The 17,554-nt window shown below is 35.6% G+C and overlaps 2 protein-coding genes across 3 annotated transcripts; one reads left to right on the top strand and one right to left on the bottom strand.

Annotated features, from left to right (window-relative positions):
* Positions 1 to 1,633: 1,633 nt before the first annotated feature.
* LOC149921110 (uncharacterized) lies at positions 1,634 to 16,417 on the bottom strand. 2 transcript variants are annotated; one of them, XM_090162737.1, is made up of 6 exons: positions 6,003 to 6,018; positions 5,772 to 5,942; positions 4,591 to 4,664; positions 4,357 to 4,499; positions 3,172 to 3,426; positions 1,635 to 2,709 (listed from the first exon to the last, which is right to left on the bottom strand). In XM_090162737.1, the coding sequence occupies exons 3-6, from the start codon at positions 4,661 to 4,663 to the stop codon at positions 2,203 to 2,205; spliced, it is 978 nt and encodes a 325-aa protein (XP_090018863.1). In that variant the 5' UTR covers position 4,664; positions 5,772 to 5,942; positions 6,003 to 6,018; the 3' UTR covers positions 1,635 to 2,202. The 2 variants fall into 2 exon arrangements, with proteins under 2 accessions (XP_090018862.1, XP_090018863.1); XM_090162736.1 differs by lacking the exons at positions 5,772 to 5,942; positions 6,003 to 6,018 and adding an exon at positions 16,350 to 16,417 and having other exon boundaries at positions 1,634 to 2,709.
* Positions 15,250 to 17,210, top strand: LOC149921109 (uncharacterized). The gene is made up of 3 exons (XM_090162738.1): positions 15,250 to 15,977; positions 16,739 to 16,955; positions 17,033 to 17,210. The coding sequence occupies exons 1-3, from the start codon at positions 15,832 to 15,834 to the stop codon at positions 17,141 to 17,143; spliced, it is 474 nt and encodes a 157-aa protein (XP_090018864.1). The 5' UTR covers positions 15,250 to 15,831; the 3' UTR covers positions 17,144 to 17,210.
* The last annotated feature ends 344 nt before the right edge of the window (positions 17,211 to 17,554 follow it).

Here is a 17,554-nt window from a genome sequence, read left to right as displayed (position 1 = left end):
TTTTTAACCAGGCAGATAACCATTTTTAACGTGAAAATAATTCCTTAATCATTTGAAAATAATTAAAATCCGCAAACAGACGATTGAAACTGTTAACCCTCCCGTTTTACTAAGAAATCTACACCTTCAAAATGGCGGCAAAGAACCGTTCATTCTTGCTCAAATTAAATATTTATTCTTGGTTCTTATATCTATACTTGGAACTGCGTCATTGATGACGTAGGGATGCAAACTATGTATTTACCTTTAAGCATCCGTAGCAAGAAAGTGTTGCCAGCAGCCTCATTCCAAATTTATTAGTGAGCTTCGGCCCCCATTGGGGAAAAAAGCGATCGGCGCCACTGGAAGACGGATATAAGCAAAAGTAAATTGGCGAAAACATAAAGTCTTAAATAATAACAATAATAATAATAATAATCAGCTAGGCTAATACCCAAGGCACCACCTTAGGCCTAAGTCATCAAGCGACTTTTAAAGCCATTAATTCAGGTGGCCGGGTTACAATGCGTAGGAGGGTGGTGGCAAGCCCTGCATGCCACGCGAGCCAACAGCTGCCTACACTAACTATTACCGTTAACCTCAACAAGTCTAAATTGAACCTTGCCCCCCCCCCCTTTGCCAATGGTTTCCATGTAATCAGAGATGCAAGCCCATAGTTTCCTCCAGACCTCCACAATAAGAGCACCAACCAATCAGAAAACTCCTCATAGTTGGATATTTGGGTGGGAATTTTGAAAGTAGTGTCAGACCATACTAGCGGCTCTAGCGGGATTTTTCTTCTCTGGTTATTTTTTTTTGGGGCCAGTAAACGCACGTACCTTGTTCAATGCCCCAACTATTATCACGCCGCTCAGGTTCAATTTAGAGACTTTCTGTTTATGTCTATTTACTTTTGCTATTTATTAATTGGGAAATTGATGGATTTCATGGAAAATAAAGCACTACGTATCGGATATATCTTGTTTAAGCGTTTGATAAAGATTATGAAAGTTAAGTATGCCTTAATTTAAAATTTTGCTTAGAATTGCCTCCGAAGTATGGCTCCTAAAAACCAGGCGTTCCTCATTGGGAAAAATCGCCCTCGCATCCTCTTTAACGGAACGTGGAATAAAGACGTCAAGTGTAAGATTTTACTTGATCCGCGAGGGAGTTGAGAGCAGTTTCAGTGCCACCGAGATATACTGGTATTAAGTAACCAAGAATGATTTATGACTTTGTTCAGACGATATTTAGCTTTTTTACTCGTTCATAGGGTTGTTCAAATATAAGCATTTTGAAAATGTTTTTCCACATATCAAACCCACAAAATGCAAAATAGTTTCCTAGAAACTATAAATGCGCAATACTTTTTCTAGGTGCATTTTGAACAACCCTGTTCCTTCATACCAAAAAAAAATCAAATCGGCCCCATTTCAATGTTACATTAAAATGGACGTTTTTCGACGCGATTGAAGCAGACGCCTCAACCCGTGCCAGGGGAATATTTGACCATGAAGCCCGCTAGAGACAATGACTATGTTGATTTGCATACACCCAAAAACACTATAAATCAAGACCAATATTCGAACAATAAAAATCAGATTTATTGTGCATTTTTTAAAGTTCATGTCAAAATACAATAGAGCTATATTTTATATATATATACATTAAAAATCCCAAATGAAAGTTAACCCGTAATTTTTTCAAATGAATTTGGGTATGCTATTTACAAAAAACAAATGAATCTTTTTATTAAAAAGAACTACGTGTATGAACAAAACTAAATTTGTTTTTCACTAATAAATTTTGTTAGTACCATTACAACTGTCAGCAAGACTTTTAATTAAGTCATTTTGTCGTTATTTAAACCAAAATAATTGACGTAAAACTAACCAAACAATTCAGGAGTTCTATGTTATGTTGCAAATCCTAAACGCTTTGGGAAAAACTGTGTAAAAAGCCTTGGTAAATTCAGAAAAAAAAAAATGGTAATTACAAAAAAACTTAAAACGATTAAAAAATCGTTTCCAACATGTCTAAATGGCACTCAAATATTGAGTTAGGCCTCACCACCCGTTGACATATTTTAGCCTCCGATTTGTCAATGACGTCATGCGCGGAGGACTACAAAATTGAACGAACGAGTTCGCCAAATATTAACGAACCAGTTTGAATCAACAAAATTTTAACGAATTTTTATTTAAAAACACGTTTTTAAAAATGTCATCGCTTCTTCATCACAGTAAGAATTAAATACTTTTTAACTCGTTCAGTTTTTTCTTCGAGTTCTTGGACCTTCCTTTTCAGCAATGCATTTTCATCTTGAAGTTTCTTAGCCTTCATTTCGTTTTCGATCTCTTTTTCGCGCCTTGTTTGGCGAGATCTTTTGGACGCGATGTTATTTTTGCGACGCATTTCGACGTAACGATTGTCCGAAGGGTTGCTTGAGTCCCCGTTCATGAACATCCCCGACATGGACGAAGAACACGCCATGGACGAAACCTCGAAACCGAAAGCATTGCTTTCCGTTTTCGGCGTCAGGCCGCTCATGAAATCGAAGCTAGTGGAGGCGCCGGCGGTTAGCCCTAGCGTCGTCGGTAGTTGATTCGTCGTCTGCTCGAAAAAGTGGGCGGGGCTGCTGGTACCCGAAAATACGCTAGCTGGACTATTTTCATGGTCCGAAATGCTGAATGGTTCGGAGTTCTTTCTTGAGCTGCTATATGGACTGTTCTGTAAATTGAAACAAAAAGAAAGGAAGTTAGTTTTCTATTAACCAGAGACTAGAATGTGATTGGGTGATGACGGTTAGGGGGAGGGGCTTGTTTAGATGACTTAGGCCTAAGGTGGTGCCTTGGGTATTAGCCTAACTGATTATTATTTGTAGACTAATTTAACTCGCCACCAGGTTCGCTAAAGTAGGTCAACGTAATATTTAGGTCGCTGGGTGTCAGTGGAGTTCTTTAATAGCCTAACAAAAGGTCTGAGAACAATAACTTCGGGACTAGTGGATTGTTATTCGTACATTCCCATGTACACTGAAAACTCTTTCTGAAATTGAGCCCGACTCCGAAAGGCGTTCAGGTGCTCAAGTAGCGAGCTCCACTCCCGAACGGAGCAGGGGACGAAAGAGTGCTTACGTAAGACTAGCCTGAGACCAGGCAAAATAATAGACAAGTCGTTAAGACTACTTACACTGCGCAATAGTTCGTCGATGTTCATTGAGGGTTCGTTGTCCTCCAATAGTTGCAGCTCCGAGGACTGCTCGAAATCAGCTTCGACCATCTGGTGGTCGACTGGCTGGACACTGGGAGCGTTAGACAAAAGAGACAAGGGTCCATCTCGGCCAGTCTTGTTCATTCTTTCCAAATCTTCTATGGTTGCAGTAATGGATCCTTTCAGTTCGATCAGAGAGGCTGGTAATTCTTCAAGCTGCGGCACTAATGCATCCTATAAAATGAGAAGAAAAATGCATATTAAGTAAGACGCCAAAAGGGCTTCCGACTTTATGAAGAAGTGTTTTGAATTGAACTGCCGTGCAAAGCACAAAAGCATTAACGACCAAATTTTCGATTTACAGATTTTTATTTCTCCTTATTTTATACGTTAAATTGAATTTTGAACTAATTTTCGAATTTAAAATTTTTTTCTTAGAGAAATGACTTGTTGCAAAACGCATTATGTTAGGTTTTTGCATTATTTTCAAACCAAAAATGCATTAATGTGTTTATTTTCTTTAAAAGTCAAATCAAAACGCATTTTTTTCGCGATTTAAGACATGGTTTTAATGATATTTCTGAAATATCGTTTGGCCCGTAAATTATTTAGTACCAGAATATAATTTGAGTTGAAAAATTCAAGTCTACTATATAAACTTGAAAGAAGTACGTTGGGGTATCTTAAGGCAAAGAAAGTTTGAATTTCGCGGGTTTTCTCCATATTTTGGTTTTGGTCGTTAATGCTTTTGTGCTTTGCACGGCAGTGAAAAGGTTTCTAACAATGATGCAACAATTTATATTGCTTGTGGTACTGTGACCATGCTTTCTAGAATCTAGGTCTGAAAATTTCAACGCGGTTCTTATACGGGTCTTAAAACGTATACCGTGGCTCTAGCGTCTGAAACGTATCACAGCGACTCCTAAAAGGGTCTGAAAAGTTGCACCCTGCTTAGGAAATTTATACCGTGGTTCCTAGAAGGGATTTGATAACTTGTACCGCGGTTCCCAGAAAGGTACGAAACCGCACCGTTCCTCGCGTATGAGTATGAAAATTGCATAACGTTTCGTAAAAGAATCTGTAAATTGAACAGCGGCTCACGGAAGGGTCTAAAAATTCCAGCGCGTATCGTAGTCCGAATATTGAAATAAGGAAGATAAGTACCTGATTTGGAGATGGTATGGCGTCCTGGAGCGTCTTGATCATGGAGAAATCTGTGATTTTCAAAGTAGATCTGATTTGTCTCTCAGCATTCTTGATGTGTAATTGTTTCTGGTCAATTTTCAAACCCAGCTTACGCCCCATACCTTTACAAATAAAGGTAAATCAGTTTAGGGACGTGATCTTTTGGATAAATCTCGTAAAAAGAAATCGTTGTAAAATAATCGTAATATGTACCATTATCATGCTTGAAGAAAGAATTATCTTCATAAAGTGACTGGCACTGAACGTTGCTGTAGAAACTAGACATTCTGCAAAAAAAAACAGAAACAAGTTAAAATTAAATTGCATAATTCTTAAATTTACTTAAATGCACTAGAAAAAAAATGGGGTTGTAGACCAACAAAGTTCGCTTTAGTAAATGTTAACGCAAGATGAGGAAATAAAACTGATAAAGTGCAGAAAATTAAATAATTTTAGGAAGCTATTGCAAAGCCTTCTGGGAAGAGACTGGTTGGTACCGTGGTACGACCTGGTTCAAAAACCAGTTACCACTAAAAATATCCCGATTTGATAGGCAAAGATTGTAGGCCTGGGTAATCGCGGTATTTCCTGTGACGTCAAACTATCTTAGCCCCTCCCCCTTAACCTCCGAGAGCTCCAAGTACGAGTGTTAAAAACCTGGTATTCCTGTCCAGGAAAGGGCGGTTCTAGACGCAAGGTTGGAGGGTTGGTGAGGACATTTTGTTAAAGCAATTTATAATTAGGATGTTGCAATAGAGGATAGAGAATGTTTTGTTAAAAAATAAACTCCTAAGTAAATAACCTTAAAAACCTTTATCGAAGGTTTTAGTGGCCTTGGTTATAAATCAAAAACTACGGGTACTGTATCAATTTGATTTGGAATTAAGTCCCTAATCTTATTAAACGGTTTAAAATAATGAAAATAAAATCAAGTCAAAAATACTTTATAACCAAATTAAGTTAAATAAAAGTTAAATTTGCCGCGACACTTATTTAAAAATAAATTTCCAATTTATTAAAAGCAAACCAAAACTTAAAGAGAATTGCAAAAAAGATCTATGTTGAACTCATAAAATTGACCAAATTTATCAAAAACTAATAATTAATATTTTAGTTAACTAAAAACGATTTAAACTAATTAAAAACTAAATCCCAATTTAATATACTATATTTCTAAAAATTATTTATCCAAACGCTTTAATGAACTATCGAGATAAGTAAACAAAAAAAGTTTGGAAAATTTCTATGCCGAAGTAAATTCGGAAAAACTTTCCAACAAAAGAAACTTAAAAAAGTTTACTTTAATAAAAGGTAATTTTCTAACTAGTAAAACCGATTATAAAAGTTGACAGTAGCAGGGTAAAGTTGACTAATAATTTAGAAAAATAACCTACTTTATGCGGTATTCCCAAATGTTTCCTTCTTAGACTTGAAAAAAATATTTAATAGTAAAAAAACTATTTACGAATTTAAAAATTAAACGTTTTAATTGCCGGCTCCTGCGGACACACTTGTTACGCGCGTGCCGGGAACGACGTACGACAGGACCGACGAACAGCAATCGTCTGAAACGTAAGCGTAATTCTGGGATTATTTTGGGTCCATTTCTCTTTGGAAATCATTACCTCATTTTTAACGCGGCCAATCGCGGCTCTGGGAGCATAATGACATCATTGAGAGCCAATCGCGGCAGAAAGACGTCATCGCGCGAGCTTTTTTCCCAGAAACGTCAGAAGAGCGGCTCGAGGCGAATGAGAAGAGAAAATATCGCGTGCTTGCAGTTGAAGAGTTTCCTCGACGTAGTTACGGGGCTACCGGATTTCGCAGTAACCGCCACGTTTGGGCGATTTAAGATCAAAACGTTTATAAGTGAGAAAGACCAATATATTTTACAAATTTTAGAGAGGACAAAAATTATGAAACTTAAAACTTGTTCAAACTAATTAGGGAAATTCATCATTTTGAAATAACTATATATGAAAAATGTACGATTCGACAACAGTCGACGTTAAAATAAGTAATTTAGGTCGCACGTTTTGGCGTTTTCGGTATTATTTCTTCAGATCAAATGACATCCTCTTTTATTTAATCTGGCACACTATCTACCCATACACTTCTCCAATCCCGCCCCTTCACAATTTCAGATATATTTTTTTTAATTATTATGAATTGTACTGATAGTAGTCTTTTTTTATTTGAAGGCTGTATTATATTCTTAAGATACGTTTCTTTTTTAAGACTGATTTGGTAACAATTGTAGAGAGTATTGTTTTTAATGTTAATTCGCTAAAAACCTCTGAATGTCACAGCGAATTTTACAAGAGTAATTTATTACAAACTTGTTAGGTGAAGCAACTGGGTTTTATTGATGTACGCATACTTTTCCCAGGGAGGGGTTTTTACGGTACAGCAGCATCGAAAAAGAGGTGTGGATTCAATTGCTCGCGAAATCCTTTTGAAGTATATCAGAACTTGCGAAATAATAAAATGTCAAAACTAATCATGATGTCTCGTATTAATTAAACATCCAAGATTCAATTATGAGACATTCTTCGCAATAACGTTTAGGTTTCTCGATTTCGCAATATTATTTTGGCGTAATAATAATATTCAAAGTGCAAAATATAATGAAATTAGACCTATGATCAGATTTTAATTAAATATTTGGAAATATTAGTACATTTCTTATGATTCGTTTAAACATACCGTGAATTGCTTTTGGCAGAAGTTCAAAATATTGCTATTACTTGACGTTTATAATATTGACATTACTTTAAACTTATAATATTGACATTACTTTAAGTTTATAATATTGACATTACTTTAAGTTTATAATATTGACATTACTTGATGTTTATAATATTGACATTACTTGAAGTTTATAATATTGACATTACTTGAAGTTTATAATATTGACATTACTTGAAGTTTATAATATTGACATTACTTGAAGTTTATAATATTGACATTACTTGATGTTTATAATACTGACATTACTTGAAGTTTATAACATTGCCATTACTTGAAGTTTATAATATTGACATTACTTGAAGTTTATAATATTGACATTACTTGAAGTTTATGATATTGACATTACTTGAAGTTTATAATATTGACATTACTTGAAGTTTATAATATTGACATTACTTGAAGTTTATAGTATTGGTATTACTTGAAGTTTATAGTATTGGTATTACTTGAAGTTTATAATATCTTTGTTACCAGTAGTTTACAATATTGGAATTAGAAAAGATTTACAATATATTGGAATTAGAAAAGTTTACAATATTGGTATTAGAAAAGTTTACAATATTGGAATTAGAAAAGATTTACAATATATTGGAATTAGAAAAGTTTACAATATTGGTATTAGAAAAGTTTACAATATTGGTACTAGAAAAAGTTTACAATATAGGTATAACCAGAAGTACATAGATGAGAAGTGTTCATATACGCTATCAAAATTAAACGTGTACCTCTGTGTGCTCAAGGCACGTTCCAATCGATTTCACCTACAGCCAAACTGCTGTTTAATCATTTCAATCACGATTTAATCATATCAATTACAATCTAATTATATCAATCACAATTTAATCATTTCAATCACAATTTAATCATTTCAATCTCGATTTAATAATATCAATCACAATCTAATAGCTCTTTCTATAAAATAATTAATACGCATACATGTATAAAAAGTGTTATTTTTTGGAGCGCGCGCTTCCTAATATTTCCGTGTAGATGGTCTCGTGCGTTTTCGCGCGAGCTCAACAAAAACAAAAATATGCGCGCGCTCTCTAACTTTAACTGCACGATGAATCTAACGTAATCACGTGACCTCTCGTAATTTATATATCAATCACAATTTAATCACTTTACTCTCGATTTAATCATTTCATTCTCGATTTAATCATTTCAATCTCGATTTAATCATTTCAATCTCGATTTAATCATTTCATTCTCGATTTAATCATTTCAATCTCGATTTAATCATTTCAATCTCGATTTAATCATTTGAATCTCGATTTAATCATTTGAATCTCGATTTAATTTTTAAATATTCATTTAATTAATTCAATCATTCTTGACTTTCATTTAAGCTTTTGACGGTGTTCTAATAATCAGGATAATTTTAAATTTGTAAATGTTGGCTTAGTTCATTGGCGCACCCAAGGGGGGGGGGGTCGGAGCCCGGGCCGCCCCCAAGACGAAATGAAAAAATATTCGTCCATATTTTATGTTTCATTAAAAGTCTTAAAATTTTCTCAACTTAGTTCATTAGCTCAATCCGGGCCCCCTCCATAAAAAAATCCTGGGTGCGCCACTGGATTACTTCAATGACCAGTAAAACACTCATCAACTCAGTGATCTATTTTGAATACAGGGTTTATAAGTGCAAATAGATTTTAACCTTTTGGACTTGATTTAAATGTCGAAGGCTGTGAAAAGTGTTTTTTGTTCGATAAGTTTATTTTTCCTCAGCGGATACTGGCGTTGATAATGACAACCTACGCGATCGAACAGATTACGATAATACAACTCAAAGTTTAGTAATCGTACCATCAACAGACTATTTTACAGGATAATGTTTATTTATGTATATACAATTATGAACTTATTTGGGTTACTGAGAACGTATGAGCCGATCCGTTTAGAAAATCAAGTAGTAGAAACAATAGGGACTTGGCAGTACTACGTCACAGTTTTTTTTCAATAGTTTTTATCGTGGGGAGAAAAATGTTACCACAATGGTGGCCATGGCCAAAGCTACGGAGTGCCAAGTCTCTATTCCTGATGGAAAATCGCAATTTAAATTCAAACATTAAAGGGGCACAGCATAATTTTAAAAATCCGACCCGACTTTCAAGTGGCCTTTCCTCGTGATAGCAGATCCGGCAAATCATATTCCGGAGATTAGTAAAATTCAAACGACACTGTGTCCCTTTAAATTAAGTTTGAACTTCCACATTTATGGTGGATAAATGAATTTTACAATTCTACCACGTGGTTAAACATAGGCTGGGGTTGAATGGAACTATTTCTAGGCACAATAATATTTTCAATGCGGTTTTAAAATTACCAAGATAACCTTTTTGAATATCATTCTAGTTTTTATTTACTTGGTTTACTTCAAATTACGCCCTTAATTATACTGTATCGAGAACCTATTTTGATAACTGATAAAGTACGAATTTACCGAGGGGCTAGTCACTCCGCGTAATCGCTGTACAAGTCCGTACCTTTGACTGCACTAATGAGATTACCCGTAATCTTTAGAGTTTGTGCCTTTATCAGTGTTGAGTACGCGTAATCGGTGTTCAGGCCATCTGACAGTGGTTAATACTGGTTAGCCCTTCGTAAATTACCTTACGAGCCTGTTAGAATTGTCTACTACCATAAGCCTATCATAAGGTCCCCCTTAGTACGAGCACACACCCGGCGTTATAAAGTGGTTGGTATTATAAACGGGCACCTCCTAGGCATTTCTAAAAAGTTTGTGCGCGAACGAACCATGCGGGATAAATCTCCGCTGCCAGCTTGGAGTTGCCCCAAGGATTATTCAAAATTTTACTGCCCTATCGTCTTACGTTAATTGTCTTCTCGCATGGATATTATTGGACAATGCCATTAGCATGGAGCCCAGTGGCGTAGCGTGGGCCATTGTCGCCCGGGGCGGAATCATAATTCCAAGGAGGATAGGAAGAGAGGCGAAGTAGAAGGGATGAACGCGCCAAAATCATCCTTGTAAAAAGGGGCAATTTTGCCGCCCTCCTAATGGTGGCGCCCGGGGCGGTCCGCCCCTCCGCCCCCCCCCCCTCGCTACGCCACTGATGGAGCCCTATAATGTGAGACCTTTACTTAGGGGGGACCTTATGATAGGTTTATCTCTATCTAGTATCGGTGGTAAGGACATTTCACTTTATCATACGATAAAACGCGTATAAATAACGAAAACGTTAAAATTAACTATTAATTAAATGTGAATTTATAAACATAATTTTTTAATTCATAATAAATATAAAAATAGTTTGTAGATTCTCAATTCTTGTTTCTCTAAATTCTCAGTTGATTCATGGATTAACTAACAGCTACTTAGTTAATCCATGGTTGATTGTACGTACATAAAAGGTATCCTGTCTTCTGGTAAGGTTGCCTACGTTATCATCACCAGCATCCTTTTAGGATAAATAAACTTATAACACGTAGTGAATTTTATTTTAAACTTATTACAGGCTTCCGTGTGAAAATTAAGTCCTAAGGGTTAAAATCTATTTGAACCCGTAAATAGCTAGTCTTCAAAACCAGACCACTGACAATTGTGAGTCTGAACAAATATGTAAATAAGAGTGGTATACTGGTCAAAGTTTATTAATCGTTTGAACCAGGGGGTGGGTCACTGGTCTCAAAGCTGCATTAATCCTAGACTAGTGACATAGTGGTATAAATCCCCTGCTTAATATTAAATTACAGACTCAATATCACTGGTCCCAAGGACTAGTTGAAAAACCTTATTTCTGATAATAGCTCTGAGCCTAAAATTACCACTCTAGGTCCAAAGTAAATTTTTAAGTGACTCCTTTAGCTTTGTTAAACCGAGAAATACGTAGTTAACCTGTAGAGGTGTTTTCCCAATTAATACACGGACCAGTGGCGTACGGTAGTCAGAAATTCGTCAAGGGGGGGGGGGGGCGAAGTATACGAATGTTAAGAGGGGTTCGAGAAGGGGTGGGAATTTAGTATAGTCAAAGGTAGGTCCAAGGGGGGGGGTCTGGACCCGGAAACCCGCCCCCCCTGTCTCCGCCACTGACACGGACCTCCAGGGAGAAGCCTACTATCTGGTTTTGACCTACAAATTATTTTTCAACGTCAGACGTCACCTCTGTAAAACTACTACATCGCATTTTTTATTCCAGTTAGATCTACACAAAGAAAGTTCTTGTTTAGCTGCCAACAACCTTTCATTCAAATATTTATTTTTATTTTGTTTTCCACTCCCATAAGCTCGCGATCAGCCTTGGTAGCGCGTCTGGCTTCCACCCACAGCTTCTTCCCGGAAAGTGTTACGCAACTATTATCAGTCTACTCTAGCGCGTCGCCGAAGCGCCGGTCTAGCCCTGCGACAAATCAGTCACGAGTTTGAGATAAAAGTAAACATCCCGGCTAGAAGTCTTAATCGCCGTTTAAAGAAAAATCCGAATTCCGAAAACGACTTAAAGGTATTTAGTTCGTATTCTTTGCGAAAAATAAATCTTTTTCGGTTGTTTAAATTGTAAGTTTTGTACTGTATCTTAGTTAACAGCCGTATTTCCGACTATTTCGGATAACGGCAGGCCAAGGCCTAAATTCGGCCTAAATTCAATTCCGATATCGTGGCCAAGGAGTAAGCTTAATCAAAGTTGGCCTGTCAGTATTAAAAACGAAGCGTCACAAGCCGATTTTTTTAAAGTTTTTTCCCAATTTGAGAAAACTTTCCAATAATAAAAAAACCCATAGCTTAATTTATAGACATTTTCGCAAATTTTTTAGCTGTAGTACTGTACCACTGCCTTCTAAATACTAGGTCTGGAAGGGGGGGGGAGAGTACTAATATGGCAATAATGGCATAGAAGTTCGTGTGTATCAAGGTCCGTAAAGCCACGGCCAACTTAGATCTGTTCTCGCTGCACTCGCGCAAGAAGGCCCGCCAGCTTGAAACGTGTTAACGAGCGTATGAAAAGTATTCCGCTTGGGTCGACAAAATACGGGAGTACCTTCATAATGCTCACCTTGCATAATGCTTTCCTATGGGAAAATATTTTTTAAAGTGGATCATTTTTTCGAACCTTTTTCGGAACTTTACCGATTTACGTCATTGCCGAGTTTCTTATATAATTTCAAGCCTAATGTCGTAATTTTCCATCATTTGGTTCGCTCACAATCTATTTTTGAAATCGGCGATATTTTTAAGGCGAGGAAGCATGGATGTATTAATGAACGCATCGGATTTTAAGCCTTGGAGTCGTCTCGCGCGTATTATCCATAGACATAATAAAGAAATAGACCCAAGATTCTACAGGGGGTAAATACGGGAGCGATAACTAGCAGACAACCGGTATTTGTTCCGTATTCCTGTGGTACCACGTTTAAGCGACGCCTGTCGATTAGGCGAGAAAATACAAAATCATCACGTGACACGTCACACATGTTCGTGTTTGTAAACTTTTAGGTACTCTGACGTGATTCGCGAATATTTTGGCTGTGAGAATTTAAAATAAGGTAAATTTTTATTATAATTTTTAAATAAGTCAATTAATTCTTTCAAACCCCAAATAAAAAGCAGCAGATGATCTTATAATTAAAAACAAAAACATTCTAATTGCGAAATGATATTTTGTCAAAGGCTTAAGAATCTATCTGGTTTGTTGTGGTTATGGCTTGTTATGGGAATATTCTGAGATTCTAAATTGTAAACAAAAGTAAATGGAATTTTGATGAAAAGGATGATTCTACCTTGGATTAATAATGATTCTACTAAAGGTATGTAGCTATTGTCCTTGAAATAAAATTAGCTTTGACAATTTAAGTCTGATGGCTTGACCCTTAATTTCTAGATTTTTGTCCTTCGCTAATTTGTGGAGTCTGAGCTTGCAATATAAATTAATAACTTTCTTAATGATGATGTTCGATTCCAACTTCAGCATCAAACATGTTCGTGGTGATCTGGTAAGATGTCCATGCCAACAATATTTCGTAATACAGCAAGTTCTAGTTCTTAGACTACATTTCTTTTATAGAGAGAGAGGAATATCTCTTCATAACAACTAAACAAAATTGGCTAAAAACCAAGGAGATCTTACTCAAATTATAATAACATAATTAAACCTACACGAAATGATCCTTGGTCAAAATTTAAAGGTGAGAAGTTAGCATCACCGGTTTTTTCTATTTCACTTTCAACTGGATGTAATTTCTTTAAATTAAATTAAAAAAATATTTTGACTATTTTTACTCATTTTAATTCTATGGAAACCAAACCAGAGTTGGAATGGCTTTTAGTGTGACCCACCTTTTGCCATTTACAATTTGTATATCCCGTTCTAAAAAGTGATCATTACAAATTAAATCATTATTTGAATGTGTCGCGATTTACAGCAATTGTCCATTGAGAAAGTATTGTAGGTTTCGTTATAAAAAGATTTTAAATAAGAATGAATATTCATCAAAATAATATGATAATTTAATCCTACTTATGGAATGAAACCTTTTCCGGTATTGTTTTACTTGTTATTGCAATGCGTAAAAACACTAAAATTAACCTTTTTTTACCAAATAAAAACAAGATTTTTAGTAGAAAACACTTTTTCTATAACTTTTTAATAAAAAAATCACCAAAACGAATTATGAAACATGTTAGCTAACATAAAAGTACTACCCGTTTATCAAATTCACCCCTAAAGTTTTTGCATCTGATTTTAAACCGGATAAATATTCCTAAGCGTTAGGTACTACATGGCCTAGGCCAAGCGCTCACTACTCCTCGTAACGTCTCTGTCCTGGCTTCCACAAGCCTTTGCTTCGTAACGGAGACAATGCCTTGTGGAAGGCAGGACGGATACGAAACAGAGAGCCAGTGGGCGCCTAGTCCAAAGCGCCACTTAAGTTTAGTGGCGCTTTATAAGTAGTATTAAACTATCATATTATTTCAATGAATATTCATTCTTATTTAAAATCTTTTTATAACTATAGGTTTCCCTTATCTAAACTTACAATACTTTCTCAATGGACAATTGCTGTAAATCGCGACACATTCAAATCATGATTTAATTTGTAGTGATTACTTTTTAGAACGAGATATACAAATTGTAAATGGCAAAAGGTGGGTAACACCAAAAGCCATTCCAACTCTGGTTTGGTTTCCATAGAATTAAAACCAGTAAAAATAGTCAAAATAATTTTTTTATTTAATTTAAAGAAATTACATCCAGTTGAAAGTGAAATAGAAAAAACCGGTGATGCTAACTTCTCACCTCTAAATTTTGAACAAGGATCATTTCGTGTAGGTTTAATTATGTTATTATAATTTGAGTAAGATCTCCTTGGTTTTTAGCCAATTTTGTTTAGTTGCTATGAAGAGATATTTCTCTCTCTATAAAAGAAATGTAGTCTAAGAACTAGAACTTGCTGTATCACGAAATATTGTTGGCATGGACATCTTACCAGATCACCACGAACATGTTTGATGCTGAAGTTGGAATCGAACATCATCATTAAGAAAGTTATTAATTTATATTGCAAGCTCAGACTCCACAAATTAGCGAAGGACAAAAATCTAGAAATTAAGGGTCAAGCCATCAGACTTAAATTGTCAAAGCTAATTTTATTTCAAGGACAATAGCTACATACCTTTAGTAGAATCATTATTAATCCAAGGTAGAATCATCCTTTTCATCAAAATTCCATTTACTTTTGTTTACAATTTAGAATCTCAGAATATTCCCATAACAAGCCATAACCACAACAAACCGGATAGATACTTAAGCCTTTGACAAAATATCATTTCGCAATTAGAATTTTTTGTTTTTAATTATATTTTGGTTTTGAAAGAATTAATTGACTTATTTAAAATTATAATAAAAATTTACCTTATTTTAAATTCTCACAGCCAAAATATTCGCGAATCACGTCAGAGTACCTAAAAGATTACAAACACGAACATGTGTGACGTGTCACGTGATGATTTTGTATTTTCTCGCCTAATCGACAGGCGTCGCTTAAACGTGGTACCACAGGAATACGGAACAAATACCGGTTGTCTGCTAGTTATCGCTCCCGTATATTTTTGGCAAATCAAACTCCGCGTAAGGTGTCTATTTCTTTATTATGTCTATGGTATTATCACGGCAGCGAGAACAGATCTAAGTTGGCCGTGGTAAAGCATAAGTCTGGAGATAAAAAAATAAAGGGGGGTGGAAACATAGAAAAAAAATTCCCTAGATGGCGCTCTTCTGCGGTAAACGAACGCGGGAATTTCGAATTTCTAGATTTAAGTGATATAATAGTGTCAAGAATGTATTTATTTATACTCAGGGAGAATGAATATGTCGAGATTATTTTTAGCGTTACTCCAATCCCACCCGTTGGGGTCCCCGGTATGCTCCCCCCCCCCCCCTTAGCGTGACGGGGTTAGGGCCTCAACGTATCCGTCGATAGTCTCCACATATTCATTCTCCCTGAGTATAAATAAATACATTCTTGGTAGTGTAAGTGTACAGCAAAATAGAATTAAATCTATATCATCTTACACTCTTTTTCGGGGTGGGGGGTTTAGGCTCGGTCTTTGGTCCCAGGATATGGAGAATGGGGGTTAACGGGGTAAACTCAACATGAACGCGCCCAGCAAAATTCCCAAAAACAGAGCGTATTGGCAAGACTTAATTAAAAAATTGTTTAGACTACAATAGTTGATTTTATAAAATGTCTTTACGCTTGCGCAACTTGTTGAAATGTTGCCGTGGAATAGTTCTGCCATGGACTAAGAATGAGTCCATAAGCTCTTTAGTGGGAGATAAAACGGATCCACAGCTGAAGCGGGGAGGCAACATTTCAACAATATGGCCAAGGTTATTTTACAAAAAGAACTATTCTTTAGGAAACTTCGGTGGCTTGCTAATAATGAGTAATCCTACTGATACATGTTTTAAATTCCCGATAATTTCTTAGGATAAATAACCTACTCCAACTCCTCCATATAGGAGATTCTATAAAATACTGGTGGTCACGTTGAAATAACACGGCGGAAATTAGGTTAGGCAAATACATTTCCACAAAAAAATTGGCCATGATCAGGACCTTTTGGAACACCACCTCCCCCCTACAGGGCCTACAGGAGGAGCTACAGCTAAATTTTTCCAACTTGTGTTTATAGGATTCTATTTGTAAAACTTCTGACTTTACACGGAATTTTACCACACTTTTATGTTAAATGTGTTTACCTGTTCTTTACTATTGGGACTCTATTTAGGAATCCTCCTTCCAATAAAGACATTACAGTTTTGGAATGGAACCCCTGCAACAATTTTACTCACTTTTACAGCACTACATTTACCAACTCACTGTTCATAAAAATTTTGATTGAAATATCACGTAATTACGATATTTTAAGTGGCAATATCCAATCTCCTGAAATGAACGAAATGCCCAATTTATTTTATCTTTGTATACCTGAGTAGGATTCAAAGTAAGTAAAAACGTTTAACCAGTGAAAGGTTTGATAGGGAAAATGATATATTTTTAATTTTAATGTCTATTTTTGTTGAAATGCAAATTTCAAGGGTTGGAAAGTAAATTCTAACATTGTATAACAATTTATGAAATTTCTTAGCACTATGGTTCAAGTTAAAGAGTTTGTGGACAAGAAAATAAGTTCGAAGAAAGTGGTGATATTTTCTAAAACCTTTTGCCCATACTGCACGACAGCAAAAGAGTTATTAAAGAAGTTTGGACTTAAGGATGAGGATTACGAAGTAATAGAAATTGAGAATTTACCAGAATGCCAAGAAATTCAAGATTACTTGAGAGACATAACTGGAGGAAGATCGGTAATTTAAATTTAACTTCTAAGTTGAAAGTCGTACAGTGCTTTTGTTCGTTTTAAGATTTGATAATGATCTTCTAGGTTCCCAGGGTTTTTATTGGCGGAAAATTTGTTGGAGGCTGTGATGACACATGTGCTAAAGATAAATCAGGAGAATTAAAAACTCTCTTACAAGGTTGCCAAGCTATATAAATTTTTTGTAAACTTGTACTGCTTTAATACATAAAATTAAATAAAAAAATGCTTATTTTGACTAAAATGGTCGTAAGCTATAAATTTTAACAACCTTTACTGTTCTATGGTGACCAGTAGGCGATTCTGAGGAAGATTAGTGGTATTTCGTTACACTCTGTCAAACTTAAAAGTTATTTAGCACACCAAACCACTTGATTAATATAAGAAGAGCATGCCCACACAACGACAACACTTCTATAAATCTATATTATATTTCAGTATCGCCTTTTATAAAATTTACAACCTTGCTTCCAAAAGCAAGTAAATCCACTTATTCATAATTGATTTATTGCAGTTTTTCGAAAGACCATTTCAATCTTCTTTACAGTAAAAATATTTGAAATGGTGCCCATTTAGTGACAAGTTAAC

Source organism: Leiobunum rupestre, chromosome 11 (assembly GCF_980474605.1).
Source record: "Leiobunum rupestre chromosome 11, qqLeiRupe1.1.hap1, whole genome shotgun sequence".
NCBI lineage: Eukaryota > Metazoa > Arthropoda > Arachnida > Opiliones > Sclerosomatidae > Leiobunum > Leiobunum rupestre.
Note: the sequence above shows the minus strand (reverse complement) of the source record. Positions and strands in the feature narration are given on the sequence as shown.